The sequence below is a fragment of the Python bivittatus genome, unplaced genomic scaffold, assembly GCF_059951505.1.
Source record: "Python bivittatus isolate LINGU-HERP-01145 unplaced genomic scaffold, Pbiv_v1 ctg000000_np1212, whole genome shotgun sequence".
Lineage (NCBI taxonomy): Eukaryota > Metazoa > Chordata > Lepidosauria > Squamata > Pythonidae > Python > Python bivittatus.
In genome coordinates, this window is record NW_028277028.1 from 5,406,354 (window position 1) to 5,429,657 (window position 23,304).

The 23,304-nt window shown below is 40.9% G+C and overlaps 1 protein-coding gene across 2 annotated transcripts in view; it reads right to left on the reverse strand.

Annotated features, from left to right (window-relative positions):
* Positions 1-12,215: 12,215 nt before the first annotated feature.
* Positions 12,216-23,304, reverse strand: part of RMND5A (required for meiotic nuclear division 5 homolog A) — a 37,887-nt gene continuing 26,798 nt past the window's right edge. For both annotated transcript variants that reach the window (XM_007427616.3, XM_007427614.4), the window contains exons 8-9: positions 18,111-18,265; positions 12,216-15,363 (exon numbers count right to left, since the gene is read on the reverse strand). In XM_007427616.3, coding sequence (XP_007427678.1) covers positions 15,300-15,363; positions 18,111-18,265 — 219 coding nt within the window. In that variant the 3' untranslated portion in view covers positions 12,216-15,299. The remainder of the gene's footprint in view (positions 15,364-18,110; positions 18,266-23,304) is intronic.

The following is a 23,304-nucleotide window of genomic DNA, read 5'->3' on the forward strand; positions in this document are numbered from 1 at the left end:
CTATGGTCTCTTTTTGGATATTTTTACATTATAAAAGTTAATCATAATGGCAGTAAAAGAAAAAATAGTATTAGCCTTGTCAGAGCTCCTCCATTGTACAAATAATAATTTTATGTGTGGTGTGAGAATGGTGAAATATTGTTTGAAGTTTTTTAAAGAAAAGTATTTACCATGGCATGCTTTCTAGCACTGCATTTTCTAGAATTACCTTGCTTTCTTCAATGGTGTCATGAGGAGTAGACCAGACCACCGAGGTTACTCAGTAGACCCCCAAGAGATGGGGGAAAGTAGAAAACATTGCCACCTAGGCTAGCATAAGAAGCTGCAGTCCACCAAATCTGATGCCGCTCAACTCAGCATCTTTGCTTTCTTACTTTTATTTTATGTTTTTAGAGGATAACCAGCCTGGTTCACATTTAATTACTTTTACTTTTAAAATGTATTAGTATATTCTATTTTTTAAAAAAAGCAGTTCCAGGGTATTATTGACTTGCCATAGTGTCAGTGACCCAGAATGTGGTACTGTCCAGAACAGGAGCTCCTATTATTATCATCCTGGCCTCTAAAGTTGATAGAGAATGGGTTAAAAGTAAGGGTAATTCACAACAGGGATGAGGGCAGGTAGGGTTCAACAGTCATGAGTAAAGTTGACCCAGTTAGAAAAAAAGAACTCCAGAAATGAATCTAGAAAAGGAATAGCAATTTAATGCCAAGAAAACCATAACAACATGGCTGCAACATTTAGACACATTTCAGTGCCATATGTTGAGACCATAAGTCCCTCTTGTAGTTACTGGGGAAGAGCACTAAGGTTTCACAAGAAGATCTGGAAAAGATAACAGCCAGACCAGAACCACATGAAAATCTGGTCACTGATTATTCCAATATTCAAAGAGGACTTCTTCATTTTACAAGGACATATACAACGGGAACATGGAATGTAAGAAGAATAAAGAGAAATCTGAAATTGTTATAGCAGAAATGAAGCATTCTCAATTAGATGTTTTAGTGAACTTAGGTAGACAGGATGAAAATCAGATGATTACATGAATCTGATTATGAGACCATTCAAAACAAGGGAATGGCAATGATCCTCAAAAATACATTACCAAGAATGTACATATACACAAGCACATGTCTACTAAAAAGAAGAATACAGAGAGGTAGCCTGGAACTATAGAGCTTATGTTTAGAAAAGCAAAGACTCAGAATGAGTTGAGGTTAGTGAAGAATACCAAGAATACATTGAAAGGGCTTTTTTAGACATGCAAACACACTTATCACACTACTCTCTTTCATGTTAATCAAGATTAGGCAAAGTGTAGAAAAAGTGGAAGGAGGAGGTGTAAATGTAAGAAGTATACAAAGGAAAATGGAGAGAAGAGATAAAAGGAAAGGAAATCTAATCTACTTTATACCAATATTACTCACTCCGTCCCCTCCAAGCCTTTGTATCCTTGCTTCTATCACATCTATACACCAATTCACACATTGCCTTTTGTTCTTTAAAGTTCTCACCTCTTTCTTTTTGAGGATCTCATCAACTCCACCCAATCATAATTTTCTTTGTCTTCCCTTCTTCTTGACCCATTCATTCTTCCTTTATATACTGATTTTGCAATTCAATTCTGATTAACTTGTACATTTACTCTATGGTTAAAAGCCTAAACTGTATGGACTTGCATCCCCTAAATTAGCAGACAGATCACCATGACTCAGATCAGGATGAGGAGAGCTTTACAGGCGCTTACCACATATTGCTCTGAATAACTATTATCTATATGGAGAAATGTTAAAATATGGATGGGATTTCCTAATGAGGCAGTTGTATGGCTTGTTTAATGGGTGTGTGAAGACTGCCTTTGTGCCTTGATGACTGGAAGAATGCCGTTGTTGTTCTGTTCTGCAAGCAAAAAGGTAACAAGAGGGAATACAGGAGAGGTTCGTTTGTTAACTGTGCTGGCTGGGAAAGATGTTTGGCATAATTCTGAATGAGGACATAACCACATTTCCCATTTAAGCTGCTCCTGTCCTCTGCTCATGCCAATTTAAGCACACCTTTGGACAAAAAAAGAGAGAAAAACCCAGGGGGAAAACTAGCTGGCAAGGAAAAGAAAAAATGTACAGTAATTAAAAAAACATAGCATCCTACTATATACTAGGTGAAGATCTTAATCACTATGCTATTTCAGCAATACCAGTAAAGGAAGGCATAGAAATGTTGAGAGTGCAGAGTCAGTGGTAGCTAAGTTGAAGGGGTGCTTCATCCTCTCCAGAGTAGCCAATGAACTGCTAAAGTTAGCCTGCAACAAACTGAAGTGCTCTAGCTGAAAGGGACCGGGGCACTCACACCAATCTATCAGGGAAAAGAGTCCCTTGGAAGTGGAGCAGGAACTCAGGCTCTGAGGTTGTTCTGAAGGATTAACAGAGAGTGATATCATCCACTTCTGCCCCCCAGAAAAGGTTGCCTGCCTGTTCTAGTAATGGGTCTACTGGGCAAAGCAGATAAGCCCTGAAAGTGTATGAGACTGAAAAAAATTAGGGAACTCCAGCATTGTTGTGGTTGTTTTTCTTTTTTTGCCCAGCAAAGGATGTGCAAAGCATATTTTTGCTCCTCAGTAGGTCACTGAACAATACAGAGCAAGAAAGTTACACATTTGTTGATCCAGAGCAGGGTGCTCAGTCTTGCAGCCTATAGTTGTATGTGATCCTCCAAGTTCGTTATTCAGCTGTGAACAATATTTATTAGCCAGCAATAGCAGTGAAAAAGGATACCAACATAGAAAAAAGTATGGTTGTACAATTCTATGCATTATTCTTTTTTATGCATATCACAAGAATTTATGAAATAATTCTTGAAGCTCCTTCAGGCAATTCATGGTTATGCAATGGATCAATGATATCTTACCATTGATTGTACAACATTTGAAGGCACCAGCAGTTTCAATGGTTTTGGTATTAAAAAAGAAGAGTTGTGGAAGGAAAAAAATGTTTTTCCAAGACAAATGGGAAAATTTATGTATCATTTTTCATAGAAATAAAAGGTAAAGTTCAATGCCTTATTTTTCAGCAGTTCCAGTTCCCAAGGAGTATAACATCTTGCATCAATGTATCATGAGCCCTAACTAGAAAATGACTATGAAGAAAATGTTCTACAACTTAAAACAGCATTTGCTACAAAGATCACACCCACACACACCCCACCACCCCAAATATTAACAAGTCTAGGGAAGATTCAGTAAGAAAAGTTCCATGATGAGTGAAATCATAGGTAAATTACCATCACTCTTTACAAAATAATATCTTATAAAGGCCAACAGAGGTTTATCTCCTGGTCTGAGAATGAGATGATTGAACAGATTAAAAAAAAAAAGTTTCTGAAGGCAGAAGCTTATCAGCTAATATAGTTGCCTCTAGAATTTAGCAGATAATATAAAGAAACAGTTGATTCCAATAAGAAAAGACAGTTGTCTTATATCAATGTTTGAGGTACGGCGTGCAGCATTCAGTTGAGGTGTGGATTGTAATTTGAAAATAATTAAAGAATTAAACTAAAAGATACCACAATATTTCAAAGACCAGAACAAATAAGCTGCTTTGCCATGGAAGAAACATATCTGTGGCTGCAGATAGTATATTTTCATTGTGTTCTGAAAATACTGCTTGCTTGGTATGCTGAAGAAAAGCTTCACAGCATCTCCATAACAGGAATCAGCATCACTAACATGCTTTACATTTTTAATGAAGAAGCCCTGTGTAATAACTACTTACAAATTAAGGAAATTGTGGATGTAGCTGTTAAAACCATTGCTTTTATATGAGCATGAGGGCTGAATCAGAGGCAATTATTTTCTAGCATGTATAAACAACCAGTATGGCAAACCTCTATGCCACTCCAAAGTTAAATAGCTGAGTTCTAGAAATGACCTAAAGAATTTGATTGTGTGTGTGTACACAAAGGAGATTGTTTCTTTCATGAGCATAGAAAACAATGAGGTTCCTCTGCTTGTGATTCAACTTTGATCTGTCATCTTGCTTTTCGAACAGATGTAAGCGATCACTTGAATGCACTAACTAGAAACTTCAGCGAAGAAAATGGGATCACACAGATGTGTAACAGTGTTAAATCATTCAAAGTGAAGCTTACTTTGTGGGGGGAAACAGCTGGCTGCTGGCTGTTTGGGTTATTTCCCAACTGACAGTTAAGTAAAGTTGAACCCAAATGTTTCAGAGAGTTTACCAATATCATTTCAAATTCACAGGAACACTTTGATATATGATTTAATTTTTTTAAGGTGTTTGAGCCACAATTTCAACTTTTTTCCTTTTTTTCACTGTGGAAATTGACACTACTACAGAGGATATACAAATGGAGTTCACAAAGTTTTGGTGTGACACAATTCTAAGCAGAAGTAGATGGTGTTGGAAGTCCAGATTTCTACAAGTTTCTTATTTTGGAAAGATTCTGCAAGTTATTCACTGCTTCCACAAGGATATTAGCAATATTTGTGGGCGCATATATATGTGAACATTTTTTTCCTCATCTGTGAAAATTTACAAGTCTTTATTGAAGCCAAGGCTGGCTGATGAACAAGCAGCACAGAGGCTGGTTTTCTCTCATGATATTGAAGTTCTGGTTGATGAAAACCTGTGCCAGCTAATGGCCAAAGTGAAATGGTGAAAAAGTAGTTCTGTTTCCTAGTAAAGTTCTTTTAAATTTTAATAAAGTTATATTTAATTGCATACAGTATTGTTATATGCATCATTTCCTTCATTTTTTACTTACTAAAGATTTTTGTGGCCATGTATAAACATGCTTCAGTGTGGAGCCCTCAAGTGGCATTTATGTTACTTTGAGACTGCTGATTTAGACATAGTGTATGATAAATTGAATAGGCCTGAATTACTGAACCTTTTTCTGTGGATATGGAGCTGAAGATAGGTTGATGAATGAATGTATGAGAATAAATGGAATGCTTAACAAATGGAATGCTTAGCACTGAGCGGGGAGTAAGACAAGACAGTGTGAGGTTCCCTTAGTTGTATAATGTATTTACAGATACACGTATTATGCAGTTAGGAGTATGGATCTGAAAATGATTGTATCAAAAGCCAAAGTAGTTGTGTTTTACAGAGACAATGTATGAACTGGTGCCAGTTAGGTATAAATGGGGGGAAAAAAGAGTAAATAAATGAATGTGTATACTTTGGCAGAATGATTGCTAAAGATGGGCAGATGAATGAATTGTGGAGTCCTTGGGGTTCTCTGAGCTTGGTTGTTTTCTTGCAAACATTTCATTACCCAGCTAGGCAACATCTTCAGTGCTAGAATGGAGTGGGGTTTGCTCTCTGTTTATATACAGTGGCTTGCCCTGCCAGTGTTGGTGGGGGTGGGTTTTTTTTTTTCTTTCCTGGTAGATCCTTGATTAGGGTATTGTTTACTGCTTAAACAATAAGTTTTAAGCAGTAGTTTATAGTTTTAAGACTATAAGTATATTTGAAAACTAGTAGAGAAAATGGTTATGGAGTGGCTGTGGCAGGAATAATTTCCCATTGGCTATTCAGGAGTTCCAAAGTATTTTTCCTGCTGTTTAATAGCCCAGGTCTAAGAAATGAGCTTTATCTAGAACTGCTCATTTCTATCATCTCTATCACTCACACACACACACACCAGAAACCAGTTTGGCTAGTTTTGGCCCTGCTGTCTTTCCCATGTTAAATGATTGGAGGACACCCAGCTACATCTGCAACTTTATGATCCATTATGATTTGTTCACCAGCAGCTAAGAATCTTGCTCCAACAGTGCAACTAGCTGATAAAGAAAATAATCTCCACCTCTCTCCTTTCACTGTTTTTGGGGACCCTGAATATCTAAAAAGATGGAAGAGATGGCAATAGCTTTTGCTTTAAGGTAGAACTACTGTCAAGAAAAAGTTGCAAATCCTTTTGAAAGAGAAGGAAAATGAGCAAAGGTTCAGAACTAATTTTCAGCCCAGAGCCAAGGCCAGCTAATTTCAGTTTTTTCTAAACTCATAGTTGAAGTAGTGTCAACACAAGCCTGGTTATTTTCATGAATGCATGTTGCTTGGCTGCAATGGAGCTCATCATGGGACAGGGGTGGGATCTCCTCAGCTCCTGTTGACTGTTTTGGGCTGATGCAAGCAAGTCTCCTCTCCTCCAGCCAGCTGTGGTGGGAAGTGGTTAATAGGTAACCCATAAAACAAAGGTATACAGTTAGACCTCTCCCCAACAGCCAACACTAACTGAGAGAGAGTGAGTGGCCCAAAGTCACCCAACTGGCTTTCATGCCTAAGGGAGACCTTAGTGATATGTCAGCAAGGCATGGGGTGATCTGAGAGGTGATGCAGCTTGTCAGTAGGTCATATGGTTTAGTGGATTCCTCATAAAGCAAAAGGAATAAACCTTTCCTGCTTTACTGGGAACACCCCAGTGTCTGATCCCAGCTGCAGCCTCTGTCAATCACACCTCTGGATCTGGTTTGCAGATGATCAGAGGATGGGTGGAAGCTTCCTGGTAAGGCAGGTGGGGAGAACCTCTCTTGCTTTATTGTGAATCTCCTCCAGATCAGGTCCTGACACACCCACCACTCCATCCATTTGTCAGAACTCACCTCCTCTCTCCATCCTAGCAATTGGTGGGTGTTTTTCCCATTGTCAGGGAAATCCATAAATTCTTGCACCTTAATTTGCACTACAGTAAACTGCTAGGGCAGTATTATTCACTAGTCTTGTTAACAAGGCAGAGTTGAGATTGACTAGATAGCAAATATATGTTGATATATTGGAGGACAGCACTGAACTGGGTCTCTAGATGTACACTCAGTCAAGAAGTTTCCTTCTTAGACAGTGACCCTGATCCTTCTTGAGGAATAAAATCCTATCCAGGACAAACACCAACAATTTGGACAGAAGCAGCCACAAAATACTTTCTCAGATTCATTTCTCAGGAACAGAACATCATTCTGGAAATAGAACAATATCAGACCTCTGCAAAGTATAAGCATGCATATGTACTCAGTACTTGGTTTGGGCCCCTTTTGCAGCAATGACTGCCGCAATGCGGCATGGCATGGATGCTATCAGCCTGTGGCACTGCTGAGGTGTTACGGAAGACCAGGATGCTTCAATAGCGGCCTTCAGCTCCGCTGCATTGTTCGGTCTCATGTCCCTCATCTTTCTCTTGGCAATGCCCCATAGATTTTCTATGGGGTTCAGGTCAGGCGAGTTTGCTGGCCAATCAAGCACAGTAATCCCATGGTCATTGAACCAGGTTTTGGTACTTTTGGCAGTGTGGGCAGGTGCCAAGTCCTGCTGGAAAATGAAGTCAGCATCCCCATAAAGCTCGTCTGCGGAAGGAAGCATGAAGTGCTCCAAAATCTCCTGGTAGACGGCTGCATTGACCCTGGACTTAATGAAGCACAGTGGACCAACACCACCAAATGACATGGCTCCCCAAATCAACACAGACTGTGGAAACTTCACACTGGACTTCAAGCATCGTGCATCGTGTCTCCTTCTTCCTCCAGACTGTGGGTCCTTGGTTCCCAAATGAGATGCAAAAGTTGCTCTCATCAGAAAAGAGGACTTTGGACCACTGGGCAACAGACCAGTTCTTTTTTTCTGTAGCCCAGGTAAGACACTTCTGACATTGTTTGTTGTTCAGGAGTGGCTTGACAAGAGGAATACATTTGAAGCCCATGTCCAGGATCCGTCTGTGTGTGGTGGCTCTTGATGCACTAACTCCAGCCTCAGTCCACTCCCTGTGAAAGTCCCCAACACTTTTGAATGGCCTTTTCTTGACAATCCTCTCCAGGCTGCGGTCATCCCTGCTGCTTGTGCACCTTTTTCTTCCACACTTTTCCCTTCCACATAACCTTCTATTGATGTGCTTTGATACAGCACTTTGGGAACATCCAACTTCTTTTGCAATTACCTTTTGGGGCTTTCCCTCCTTATAGAGGGTGTCAATGATGGTTTTCTGCACAACTGTCAGGTCAGCAGTCTTTCCCATGCTTGTGATTCCTACTGAACCAGCCTGAGAGACCATTTAAAGGCTCAGGAACCCTTTGCAGGTGTTATGGATTCATTAGCTGATTAGAGTGGGACACTTTGAGCCTAGAATATTGAACTTTTTCACACTAATTTTCTGAGATTGTGAATTTGGGGTTTTCATAAGCTGTACGCCATAATCATCACAATTATACCAAAGTAAGGCTTGACGTATCTCGCTCTGCATGTAATGCGTCTATCTCATATATTGGTTTCACCTTTTGAGTTGCCTTACTGACATAAATGAACATTTGCACGATATTCTAATTTTTCGAGTTTCACCTGTGTATCTATCAACTTTCAGCTGTTTCAGGGGTTTGGATGAAGCCTGTGTTGCAGAATGCGAGCACTGCTTTTTCTTCCTCCTGTTCCTCTTCTCCAATCTCATTGCTCTATGCATCAGAAGGTTCAGACAGGTGGTTTTTAAGATTAAAGTATGTAGGGGCAAAATAAAAATGGATAGGATAGGATAGGATAGGATAGGATAGGATAGGATAGGATAGGATAGGATAGGAAAGGAAAGGAAAGGAAAGGAAAGGAAAGGAAAGGAAAGGAAAGGAAAGGAAAGGAAAGGAAAGGAAAGGAAAGGAAAGGAAAGGAAAGGAAAGGAAAGGAAAGGAAAGGAAAGGAAAGGAAAGGAAAGGAATAGGGGGATAAATGGCAATAGAAGCAACCTCCCTGAGAGAGCTCCTTATAGGAGATATTTCCTCATTGCCATCTTTCCTCCTCAAACACCAACTAAATCCCCAGTTATCCCTAGATACATTAAAGGCTACAAGAAGTATGTCAGACTTATTCCAATTAATTCTGATAATTTATCAAACTATTGTACTGTATCAATACATTTTGGTAGAGGACATTCATAATTATCAATAAAACATATATCATCAGGATATAACAATTTCAGTTTGATACCAGCCACTTCTGTGGCCAGAATGCCTGATTGCCTATTGTACAAAATGTAAGACATGAAAGGCATCCTTGATGTTCCACAAAACATCTTGATTGGTGAAGTAATTCCATCTACAATAATCAACACATAACACATTGTAATCCAAGTAATAGGGAAAAAAAATTGGTATCTGGCCAAAACTTGTTCTAAAATTTGAACTACATCAACTAGCAGCCTTTTCCACACTCAGCAAAACCACCACTGTCAATTCCAGTTTTCTGAATGGATAACTACAGTATCTATTTGTAATATAATTTTATGGATGGCTTTGTTCTGTGTTATAAAAACAAGTGGCACGGGATGGACAATTAAAGGTAGTATCAACTACAATGCATGAACCAGGAACTTTGTCAAAATGTTAGTATCAACATTTAACAAAGAAATCAGATAACAGCTTACACAACCAGCTGAACTTTTACCAGGGTTCAAACTCAGAGTTATATCATGGTAATTAAAGGATGTTGCAAAAAAAAAAATTATCCAAAAAAGCATCCCTAGAAACCTCCAGACATAAACAGGTAAAAAAAAAAAATCATTATGCCACTCAGGATAGTCATCAAGATTGGGAGCTGTTCCTCCTTTCATTGATTTAATAGTACCTACCATTTCCTGAATAAATAAAGATGCAACTAAATAAATGGGTTAGCCATAAGTAATGTTTGGAAGAGTTATATTTTTTTTTAAATAATTTCTTCCTCAGTAACTTTGACTATTATAAAGTAAAAAAAAAAAGTTATTTATTGAATCAGAGCTGTTACATACTTTGCTGTAAGCATTCTTAATAACAGAAATATTAATTTGTTATTGCTGTTTCAGATAAGAGGCCAGTACTTTACCAGGCCTTTCCTCTTTCTTTAGTACAATTAATGAATATTCTGTATCAAGTGCATAAAGGAAATTAAGTTCCAATTTAGCAGACAAAAAAGTAATTCTGGTGTAGGTCGTCTTGCATATTAACTTTATTTTCCAAATGTTGTTTAAACTCTTAATTTTTTTTCCATGAAGCACATGCGGTTAGACTACCTTTAAGTTCATGTTGTTTATTTTTTAAAAAATTGTTTGTTTTATACAAGTCAATCTTTTGATAGTGATGTAGTCAAACATCTTTTTTAAAAAAGAGTACTTTTTCTTATAATAATAGATAGTGTTAGTGGAGCATGATTGCCTAGTACAATAGGACATATTTCATTTATTTATCTAAATAAGGATCAGGATACTAAAAATAAATCAGGAACAAATCTGTTGTGCATTTTTAAAAGTGTATTCTTACTGTGAAGCAATTAAAAGTCACCCTATAACTACCAAAGTAAACCCCAACACATATGCTTGTAGGACTCTACAAGAGATAAATTTAGCTGGAAAAATGTAACAGTCTAACACAGGATTTAATACTTGATTTCTAGGCATAATTATCTGATTCTCAATTAAACTAAAAAGATACTCAAATCACCTATGTAAAACATCCATATGGTGCTTAGTAGGGCCAAGTCATTACTATAATGACCGCAATACAGTTATTAAAGTATTTACTTTCCAATATTTAAAAAAGCCCTTTCACCCTTACAGGAAAAGGTGATCCTATCAGGAGCTCCTATTCCCACCAAAATCACTCCCAGGGTCACTGAAGCTGAGCCCTACCAGGTCAAGCTGGTAAATTATAATGGCAAACTTTTTTTTTTTTTTAAGAGTCATCTGGAAAGATTCATAGCCATCTTACAGAGGTAGAAAACACATTCTAATTAATTTGACAGTAAAAGTTTAAACCACTTAAAGTGGAAGGCAAGGGAGAAACATTTTTAGCAGAATTATGTGGTCCTTTATAAATCCAAGAAATCAATATAAACCTGAGATCAATGATCCCATTTGTTGCTAAGCGACAAATATGAGTGAGGGGAGCATTTCTTAGAAATGGCAATAATCGAAGACACTACTCATCTTTTTATCTCCTTTTGCTCTCCTTTGTTGTTATGGTTGCTGTTGCCAACCCTGGCAACAGCAACAGCAAGATGAGAAATGTTGTTATAGGTAGGCTTTGAAACTACCATTTCTTTAGCATAACATGTATTTCCAAGCCATAGAGGGGGAAGATTGCTGTGGTTTATGGTCCCCACCATAATTTTTTGTCTCTTCTATCTTTTGAGTATGGCACCCATTTTCCTCCACAGCCCCACAGAACATTATTTTCTTGAATGGAAATGTAATTGAAGGAGAAACATAACATTCCTGCTATTTGTGCAAATAGTTCCATATATAAAAGGTTTAAAAACTTTTGTTGAATATTCATGCCTACATGTAATGTGGAAAATTAATTTGGAAACCAACAGAAGAACCTGTTCATCAGTGAAAAGTTTTTAAAACATGTTGCTAAATGCTACTTTTTAATTAACATTATGAAATTGTGGTGTTATAGAAATATATTTTAATAATCTTAAGATAATTATAATGCTGTGTCATTCCATAAACAATAGAGTGAAAAATAACAGTGGTACTAATTTAAAAAAATGAATGGGATAAAAAAAATCCTGCAAGGATTCACAGAATGTGCACTGAGCTCTTACAGATTTACTTGCCTGACTGACGACAGCTCATGCTGCCACCACCCTTCCAATTATGCCAACAGATAAATTTTTTATAATCTATCAAAAAAGCAAAAATAAACAAAGAAAAACCCAGAACTACAGGGAAAATAAATTATTGGATGAGAATATAGTTTAGATCAGTGTTTCTCAACCTTGGCAACTTGAAGATGTGTAGACTTCAACTCCCAGAATTCCCCAGTCAGCATGCAGAATTTCGGGAGTTGAAGTCCATACATCTTAAAGTTACCAAGGTTGAGAAACACTGGTTTAGGTGATACCCTCTAAAAAGTGAAAAAAGCAAGGTAGTTCCAGACTAAATAGTGTGGAAGGAACCTATGAAAATAAATACATGTAGAGTAAAAAACAAAAGAATCTGATATTTGTATAAGCAATTACCTGAAAGAATTAGCGAGAATTGAAAAGCAAACACATACCGAAGCAAGGCATCAGGACAATTTTCATCTTTTTGCTAATCAACTACAGCAATTCACATGGAATTGTTTGATACCTAAAATATAAGGACTGTAATGATTTTCCAAATCAGATGCTGTCAGTTCCCAGCATCTGCTGTTGTTTTCACAGAAATTATGTTGAGGCAATAAAATGAAGCAAAATAGATTTAGCAAACATTTTACTCATTACAGTAACAGTGTAACATAATACATCATTTGTGAGTATAATAAGCCTTAGTAAAGCTCTACCTATTGACCATCCCCATGCATGGATTCAAGTGTGCATCATATCTTTTTTGTATAAGCAGGTATTATACCTACCAAAACTGAGCCTCAGCTCTGTGTACTGCAAAGAAAATAAATGTATTTGCAATATGATAATCTAGCACAGTGTTTCTCAACCTCGACAACTTTAAGATGTATAGACTTCAACTCCCAGAATTCCCTAAACAGCATGCTGGATGGAGAATCCTGGAAGCTGAAGTCCATACACCTTAAAAGTTGCTGAGGTTGAGAAACAATGATCTAGCACACAACTCACTTGAACATGTTATAAACATCAAACATGTCCATATGCATTATTTGCATTGTCACTCTCAAGAGAGCCTATCTCTACACTGGTTTCCTCGCATATCAGTCAGCAACAGTGAGGGTCTCAAGGGCAAGATGGCTTTGCTTTGTATCAAAGTAATGGGGAAATGTTTGCTAAAATGAACTATGGGTCATGGCTCCTATTCTTGAGACTATAGAAAGAAGTTACCGACAAATAAATGTACACCTGGAAGTAGGACAATTTTAAATTTGGACAAAGTGCCTTACAAGATTTAAAATCTATTAAAACATAATTTAAACAAATTCTCTCTCTCAAAAGTAGTTGGGCTTTTTGTTGTGCACATAAATTCTGCTTTTTTCACCATTACTAGATCTGTTTATACTGAACCATTTTCAAGAAAAACAAAAGCAAAGCATTTCCAAACCATAAGAGTAATGAAAAGGCTAAAAAATAATGCACATATATGCATGAATTCTAAACAAGTGTAGAACATCATCGCTCATATTTACTATGCCACTCCATCATACAACTGATGGTGTACTACTCCAATCTCTGGATTTAAAAACAGTGCAGCCATCCATGAACTCCCCTCCCAGAATGAAATGACTAGGAACTAATATATTCCCCAGTGATCTGAGGAAGAATAAACCCCACTCTCACTTGGGAGTCCACTAAAATGACATCAGTCCTTATATTTTGGTATGAAGATGTCAATCCTTACGTATAAGATAGGCAAACTAGCAAAGTCTCTTGCATTAAAAAAGAAAACAGAATTTTCTGTTTGTGAGCCCAAGCATTTACACACAACCCAATTCCCATTGAGATTGATGGCCCATATACATGCAATTATTTATATGTCTGCAAATATTTTTACATTATAAATGTTCCCCTTGGATACAGCTGTGTATTACACTGCTACATTTTCAACATTTTCTTACATCACTCTGAGTACAAGGACATATTTGACTCACATATGTGCAGTTCCCTTATTACAATAAAAGCAACTTCACTGAGATCTGAACCTGCACAAAAAATATTTTTACTTATTTCTCATTAGCTTTATTAAATTCCTTTAGAAGCACAGTATGGAAGTAACTCATTCTGTAAGTAGAGAATACAGATGTACTGTTTTACCTTTTTTTTCCTATTTAAACAGTAGTATCAGATTGCATTGGTGTATTCTTAGGGACACTGACCAATTCTCAGAACATATAAAACCTTTATGAACATTTTTCTGTGTAATGTGCTGGGCAAGTGTATTTAATTATTTCAGTATCCAGCCATACAAAGGTGGAATCTTGATAGCAATAAATATCAAGTAGCTACTCTGCTTTATTGTAGGACAGTGCAATGAATGCACACATGACATTTGCTATAACGCGCATCAAATTTATAAGTATATATTCACTTTGGATATTATTTATAGTACAAATGCATAATCCTTTAACTATCCTAGCTTTTCCCAGAGAATCCAGGCCACTGCAAATTGGCAACACTTTGGATATTAGAGTCCGCTAATGCTTCTTCTTCCTGACTATGATACTCAAGATTCTCCAGGAAGGGAGAATGGTGGTCAGATCTGGTTTCAAGTCTCTAATCTAGATATCTGCTTCGTCACCAATATAATAAATTTAAGAACAAACTGATATTGTCATGATATTAATGGGGACATGGTCACTGGCACAATGCTCTTGACAGCAGAAGACATATTTGTTTCTATTGAGATGGAGGTCCAATCCTGGGATGTAAAGACTAGTGAAACATATTCTATTCCCCTTCATAACAATGAACATTAGCAACAGTGTATTTGGTTCTGATAACTTTATAAACAATGTAACTATCATGTCTAGTAAACTGTACAGCAACATGACACTGATCTTGAATACAAACCTTAAATTATAACTAAAAAACCTGAAGAACAAGTATTCGCTGGCAAAATCTTTCTACTCTAGAGCTCCAACTGTACTGATACTCTCAGCTACCCAAAGAGCTCTCGGTCATGAAATCAACTGAAACGAATTCACAAGTGTTAGGAAACCTTATTCAATTGCTATTTTTCTAAATCAGAAATGATTGGAAATTTGTTATAAGTTTATGTAAATTTATGTAATTCATATATAAGCACATTAAGGTGGAATTCAGATGGAATTAAAAAGCTGGAAAAAATGTTCCAAGGAAAAAAACTCTAAAAATGTCAGAGTTCTGAGTTGGGAAAATAATAACAGAAATACAAGTGTATCCACTATTCAATTTTTAAATTTTTTTTTTCCTGAAGTTCTCTCTTCATTATTTACATGCTAAGGAAATAAAAAAAATTTCCTTCACATTCTTTATGGTGACAATAATCAATCAGAATGATAAAAGCAGGACAAATATTAGAATTATATAGTGATTGGTGTCTACTTTATAAAGCAAGATCACCATATAATTAAGTACAAAAATCTGCATTGAATGACATCTGCTGGTGTAGTATCTTGATCAGATATGGTGACCAAGATTAAGTAAAAGCCCTATAACAGATATTACTTCTGGAGCTTTTCCAAACTGTATGTCTGCAACAAATGTTGGCAAAACTTTCTGGAGCATCAGACTTATACAAAACACAGGACTTCTCCTTCATATGTACAGCATAAAATGGAACATTTGCCTGCTCTAGTGTTCCAGATCACACACATATATAATAATATGTGTCCTCAGAAGAATATCTGTTTGGCATCTCCAGGACTCTGCTCCATAGGACAATAAGGACATTTTAATCTAAAAATAAAGAAAATATTAAAATTAGCTGCAAAATGGCATTTAAATAGCCACACATTTGAACATATTTAAATAGCTAATACTTGGCATTTCCCATCTCATTTCAACATTTGGTTTGTGATTCAACAATATTGTAACAAAAAAGCAAAGAATAGCTAGAGACCAAGATTTACAGTATAAAATCAAGGTTAAAATTAAGAAATAAGAGAGGCATCAAATATAGTCCCATCACATCTATATAAGAGATTTTAAGTAGATCTCTCCCACAGGATGGAAAACCTTGTACCCAAACTAATAATTAGGTAGGAAGATGTTGATGAAGGTTCTCAGTCATCCAGGTAGAATTATCTGGAGACTGAGTCATGGCAACTGGATTTCTTTTCTTTTGGTTTGATACCTTTCGCTGCTTGTCCAAGCAGCTTCTTCAGTCTAGAAAGTTGGTTGGGGGGGACCCTGCCTCCCTGGTGAACTTGTGAAGTGGTCTTAATCTTCCTGGGGACTGATGAAAGAGCAGCATGAAAAATGGGAGACAAGTTGTGTCTGAGGCCTCCACCTCTATTGAGGGAAGGATTTTCCACTTTGGCATAAATGGATTCCTTCACTCCTCTCTCAAACCACCTATCTTCTCTGTCCAAAATGTGAATATTATTGTCCTCAAATGAGTGTCCTTTTTCCTTTAGATGAAGGTAAACTGCTGATTCTGGTCCTGTGTTGTTGCTCCTCCTGTGCTGGGCCATCCTCTTGTGTAAAGGCTGTTTGGTTTCTCCAATGTAGAGCTCTGAACACTCCTCACTGCACTGAATTGCATGTACTACATTGCTCTTATGTTTTGGTGTTCAATCTTCAGGGTGTACAAGCCTCTGTCTCAGTGTGTTAGTGGGTTTGAAAAATACTAACCCTTAGACACAACTTGTCTCCCATTTTTCATGCTGCTCTTTCATCAGTCCCCAGGAAGATTAAGACCACTTCACAAGTTCACCAGGGAGGCAGCACTTAACAACCCACTTGGGGATGAGTGAGGGATTAGGAGTAAGACATTCACATCCCAAAGACTCTACTAATCACATCTCCTATTGTCCCTTCAATGAGCCCATTAGGTTAGTGAGAAACACAGCCACCCTAGAAGACATTTATGGGGTCCCCCCTAACCAACTTTCTAGACTGAAGAAGCTGCTTGGACAAGCAGCAAAATGTATCAAACCAAAAGAAAAGAAGTCCAGTTGCCATGACTCAACCTCCAGATAGGTAGGAAGATGAATTTAGGATTGCTGTAAAAATGACAAAGTGAGACTTAAGACACAAATCCTTTGAGAAGTGTGCAGAAGCATTTGCTGGTCCAAAAGCAGCCCTAAAATCTTGATCTGAATCAACTGTCAGGTCATGTGAGCCCCATTGGTACAACAGCTTCACTGTCTTCAAATGCATTTCCTGGACCATTTCAAATGTTGGTTATCACCTCTAAAGCCATGAACAACTTAGTACATGAAAGACCAGCTCCTCACATATGAACAGACCTGTGCATTAAGATCTGTAGGAGAAGCTACACTATGTACTGCGACAACAGAAACATTTGGTTGGGAGAATCTTCTCACTATGGTTAGGGTTAGGACTTTTTTGCCACCACATGAAGATTTCTTTATTCTAGCAAACTTTAAACTTTGGGGCTCCTGATTTTTTTGATTTTATACCTGATCTCCCTTTAGATCAGTTTCATGATACTACTGATCTCGACTGTTTTTGTAAATGAGGAAAGACTAAATCATTCTCAAGTCTTCTGAGAAAACAATTATGTTTTCTCAAAAAAAACCCAAAGTACATTTAAAAAATAGATTTTGCTCTCATTTCCTGCTGCAGTGATGGGAAACCTATGTAACCCATTACGTGGAAGAAGGGGGTGGAGCTGGGATTTTTATACTGGGTTGCCTGAAGAACTTAACACATCACATTCACTGTTATATTTAAGTCTATCCTAAACCACTCCAGAGTTGTTGTCAGTCAATATAGATAGGGCTGGGCTCAATTGACAAATGGTTTGATTCCTTAAAGGAGATATACATTTTAAAAAATCTGAACTTTAAAAAAATGAACATTTCAGCTACCTTTTGTGTATCTGCAAAATGAACAGGAAAATGGGCTAAAAAAGAAACAGGAGTCCAAAGGAGAAGCACTTCCACTTCTTTCTTTGCTTACATTGTTCCTATTCTGTCCTTGTCATCTCTCCTGCCAAACCAACTATTTAATAAAGAGTATCTAGATGAATGAATCCCTCCAAGAAGTAACAGAAAAATGGTTTAATTTGCACTCTGAGAACCTGCCGCAAGCAATTCCACTTCTGGTTGGGAGCTGAGGCTTATCCTATGTCAACAACCCTCCCTACATCTAAGGACAGAAATCACTCATCATTCACTCTGATATTTTGCATTCTATTTCCTGTCACTTGGAACATATTTCCCAATTAGGAATCTTTCAGATGTGGAAATGATAAGAGCTGTAATCAATACAAAGGAGAATACTAGGCTGGGGAAGATTGGTTTAAAATATCAGAAGTTTATGGAGCACTATGCAAGTTTCTATAAAATCAGGTAGCAACTCAATCTTCTGGCATGCTGCTATAATAGATCATTTCCAGAGATTTCTCTTACTTTCTGTCTTCTTGCCAATATTTGTTAAAATTCACACCCAATTTCCAAATATATGTTAAAGTAAAAATTAATTCAATTTTCTCTGTGAATTGAATTTTGACTTACTTGCTGCCATTAAACATTTTATTTAGAGCATCTCTTGATATAATATGACCACAAACCAGCTTCATAGGTGGGTTATTATCTGTTGTTTGCTGACGAAGGATGGGGCAAGCAAATATTGAATGATACCAGCACTTTTTGCCAAGGTCCACTTCAATCTGTATGAAACAAAGATGCAGTCACTAACCATTTTAGATCAATGATTTATATCACCTCCCTCCAGGCATATTGATTGGAAAGGATCATACGTCTCACTGCCTCAACTGCTTTCCACAGGCTTTTGCAGGCAATTCATAGGAAAGTTAAAAGACCTCATGGATAGTATCGCTGGTTCTCTCCAAGGAATGTAGAACAAGGATACATGGGTGAACGCTTGAAAGAGGCAATGACTGTACTGGTTGTCTCTTCCAGAGATTAACATAAGGAAAGATTCTTCTACTTTCCATCACTTCACTTCTATAGCCCAACACCTCAGTAGATGACAATGGTTGTAAACAGGGATTACCCTGCTGTACTATATCTCAGCAGCTGAAACAACTCCACATGCCTACTCTGTTTACCTGTGTGAGAAGGCAGGGAGAAGTGAGGGCCTCAAACGAACCATGTTTGCTAGGGGAGAGCGCTGTGCACCATGGGGCAGCCCTGGGGGGTGGCAGGAGGGAGGATGGGCAAAAGGCACACTCGCACCAGAGTGGAGAGGGGCGGCAGGAGGGAGGAAAGACTGCAGGCAAGAGGCACGTTCGCTCCAGAGTGAAGAGAAACGGCAGGGGGCGGCTGTCGGGTCAAGTGGGGATTGGAATGTGTATTGCGCTGATTGAATTCGGAAGTGGAATGTCTGCGGTTTTGCGGTTAATTAGCGGCGCTCCGGGGCGGTAAAAAGGTGAGATTGTGAGCCAAGCCCTCGTAGGAGGGGGAGGACAGATAGGGGGTATAAAAAACCTGTCAGACCTTGCTTCGGGGTTCCTCCATTGCTGCGGGAGGGACCCACCTTTGCAAACGTGCCCAATAAAAACTTCTGTCTACTGGACAACCGAACCCGTGTCTGTCGTTTTCTGACAAAATTGGCGAGCCAGGCAGGAGTCCTCGACGTGGACCGGACTGTGGGGAACCGGTGAGTAATCGGCCGTAACACCCCGTTGAGGTGTCTCCCGTTTTCCCCGGAGTCAGGTCCAGGACGGGACTCCAATCGCCAGTCAGACAGAAGTAAAGAGGAAGTCGGCCGACGAGGAGACCTCCGGGAGGTCTGGTGAGTACAGCCTACCCATAATCTCGGGGAGATTAGCGTGGTTACGAGGCGTTGGACGCCGCAAGGGGACAGAAGAGTCCGGGACCTTCTGTAAGGTGGGAAACGTAGTCAGGAAGGATGGGTAAGGCGCAGAGTAAGAGTGTAAGGCCAGGGGCCAGTGGGAAAAATGCAGTAGGGGGAATCCCCATGGATTCTCCATTAGGACAATTGTTGCAACAATGGGAGACACCCTGGTTGTGTCCATTCACCAGGGGTCTGGAAAAACCAACCATGATAACTTTGTGCACTAAAGAATGGCCAAAATATCCACTAGTGGACCCCGAATTCCCCTACCATTGGGATACTCTTGGAATCCCCAGTAATTACTGGGTGACCCAACTAAAAAACTACATTGTGGAGCATAAAATGTTAACACAGGAACCCTATGTGGAAGTCTGGTTCCATGTTCATTGGGAGGGGCCTCGACCCAAGTTAGCCAAAATTTTTGTCCAAAAAGAACAGGAGGATGAGGAGGAGGACCTCTGGCTGACTAGACCTCAATGGGGGCCGCCACCTCCTCCCCCTCCTCCTCTTCCTACCGCTCCCCCTCCGGCGCCCCCACCCTATCCCGGGCTGCGGAAAGAGCTGGACCAGCTGAACCAAGACATTCAGAACTTGCCCTTTAGTCTAAGGTCGGCCAGTGCCTTCCCCGTCCGGGAAGTCCCGAACGGAACGAACGCACAGGGGGTGACCGTCACCAGTTACGTAACAGTTCCCATCAAACCCAGTGAGTTGAGGGAATTAAAAAGACCCTCCCTCGTATGCAAGAGAATGCCCATACCGCCGCCGAACAATTGGAACTTTTTCTCGGCCCGGTGGAATACTCCTGGGGGGAACTGAATTACATTTTAGCCCACCTCTATACGCCAGAAGAGAGGGGCCAGATTCGGCGAGCTGCGCTCGGGGCTTGGGAGCGAAGGAATGCAAATGTCCCAAATGCCCCGGCCGCAGATACTAAATTCCCTCTGGCAGACCCAAATTGGGATCCCAATAATGCCGCACACCGGCAGAACATGAGAGACATGAAAGAGATGATTCTGGAGGGCATCCGAACAGCAGTGCCCCAGGGGAGGAATTTGACCAAGGCTTTTGAGGTAACCCAGGGGAAGGATGAATCGCCCGGAGATTTTTGTGAGAGGATCCGAGTTGGCCTGACCAAATTCTCGGGCGTGACTCCGGACACCCCAGCCTTTGAGACCTTGTTAAAAATGCAGTTCGTCACCAAAGCATGGCCAGACATTCAGAAGAAGATACAAAAACGGGAGGGTTGGACTGAACAGGGGATAGGGGAACTCCTAAGGATTGCTCAACAGACCTATGTGGGGAGGGAGGAGGCGAAGACCAGGCAGAAAACTCAAATGATGATGGCAGCCGTTCAGGCGGCGGCCAAGAATGAGACGAAGGGGGAGAGACTGAGGGAGGCGCGACCTTCTCCCCATCTGGTCCGGGGACCTTGGCCCCGGAGAGGTGGCGTCGACCCCAGAAGGGAGAGGTGGACTGGGGATAGGCAAGGTTGTTTCCGCTGCGGGCGAGTAGGACACTTTGCTCGGGACTGCCAGGTGGATCGCCCCACGGGTGAGAGGAGTTTCCCCCTGTACAACTAGGGGGTCATGGTTCCCCAACCGGGACCCACGGGGAACCCTTGGTAAACATCACGGTGGGTCCCACCGGCGAGGAACGGCAGTTCCTCGTGGATACCGGAGCTTCTCGAACATCGTTGTGCCAACCGATCCCAGGGATTGCGAAATCCCGGGGCGCGTCGGTATCGGTGATGGGGGTGGGAGGTTCTCCGGTCAAGGCAGACGTACTGGAGGGAGTGAGACTGGAGTGGAATGGGAAGGAGGTAACTGCAGATGTGTTACTGATCCCACAGGCAGGGGTGAACTTGCTGGGAAGGGATCTAATGGGTAGTCTAGGAGTGGAGTTGTGGAATGTGGAACAGGCAGAAAGGATGTGTTTGTTGCGGGAGGCGGACGTGGAGGTTGTGAACCCTGAGGTATGGGCAGGAGAGGGGGGGGCGGGTCGGTTCCGCATTGCCCCAATTAGCATCCCCTTGAAACCGGGGTGACTGGTTTGCGGCAAGCCCAATACCCGCTGTCCCGGGATGGGAGGCGTGGGCTGAAGCCCATCATAGATGGGCTGAGGCGGCAAGGGCTGTTGGAGCCGGCTATGTCCCCCTTCAACTCCCCTATCTTAGCTGTGAAGAAGAAGGACAATAGTTACAGGCTGGTGCAGGATCTGAGGAGGGTCAACGATTTGGTCTTGGCCCGGACCCCGGTAGTGCCTGACCCCTACACTTTGATGGGGAAGATCCCTCCCGGGGATCGGTGGTTCACGGTGATAGACTTGAAGGATGCTTTTTGGTCATGCCCTCTGGCAGAAGAAAGTAGGGATCTGTTCGCTTTTGAGTGGGAAGATCCGGAGACTGGGAGGAAGCAACAACTAAGATGGACGGTGCTGCCCCAGGGGTACACCGAGAGCCCCCTCTTGTTTGGACAGGCATTGGAAGAGAAACTCCAGGGGTTCCGGGCCCCTGGGGGTTCTCGGGTGCTGCAGTATGTGGATGATTTGTTGGTGTCTGGAGAGAAGGAAGTAAAGGTGAGAGAGGATTCAGTGGCTTTATTGAACTGGTTGGCTGAAGAAGGATTGAAGGTGTCAAAAGGGAAGGTCCAATTTGTGGAAAGGGAGGTCAAGTATTTAGGACATGTACTCCGGAAGGGCGAGAAGTTGATTGATCCTTCTCGGATACAGGGGATAATGCAGTTGAAGCCCCCTCATACTAAAACGGAGGTGCGGCGGTTTCTGGGTTTAGTAGGATATTGCAGGCTATGGATAGATGAGTACATGAGCAAGGCTCAGTTTCTGTATGAGAAGTTGAAAGGATCATCTGACAGGGTAGAATGGACAGACAGGGACACAGAGAAGTGGGGGGAATTACGAAGGAGCCTGGTGACGGCCCCGGCTCTGGCTCTACCGAACTTGGCCCTCCCCTTTCACCTATACGTTACAGCCCATGGGGGAACTGCCATTGGAGTGTTGACTCAGAGACGGGCTGGGAAATATCAACCAGTGGCCTTCCTGAGCAAAGCCTTAGAACCAGTGGTGAGGGGATGGCCGACTTGTGTACAGGCAGTGGCTGCCGCTGCTGTGCTAGTGACAGAAGGGAAAAAACTCACTTTTGGGAGCCCCGTGATTGTCCATTCACCCCATCAGATCTTAAGTGTGCTTAGTCAGCAGGCGGCTGCTTGGATGACAGAAGGGAGGATGTTGAAATATGAGACAGTTCTCCGGATAAGTCCTGATGTGGTGGTAGGAACAGACAGGAATTTGAACCCAGCGGAGTTTCTTGCGGGGGAGCGGAAAGAATGGGAGCCGGCGGAGCACGAGTGCTCCACCCTGTTGCAGCTGCAAACAAAGACCCGGGAGGACCTGCAGGAGGTCCCGCTGGAAGAGGGTGAGGTCTGGTTCGTGGATGGGTCTAGCCGAGTAGAGCAGGGACAAAGGAAGTCAGGATATGCGATAGTGACGGCGGAGGGAGAGACAATAGAGAAGGGGGCACTACCAGCGGACTGGTCGGCTCAGCTGTGTGAAGTGCACGCTTTGAAACGGGCACTAGAGTTAGGAAAGGGAGTGTCCCTCACCGTCTACACAGACTCGCGATACGCCTGGGGAGTAGTGCACACTTTCGGGAAAATTTGGCTGGAACGGGGTTTACTCACAACTGCTGGGAAGGAGGTGAAAGCTCGGCAACTGATAGAGGGGATGATGGAAGCTCTTCAAGAACCCGACAGGATTGCAGTGGTGCATATAATGGGACATCAGAAGGGGGACTCGATGGAGGCAAGAGGGAACCGACTTGCTGATCGAGTAGCAAAGGAGGCAGCGGAGGGTGTCCCCATTGCCATCATGATT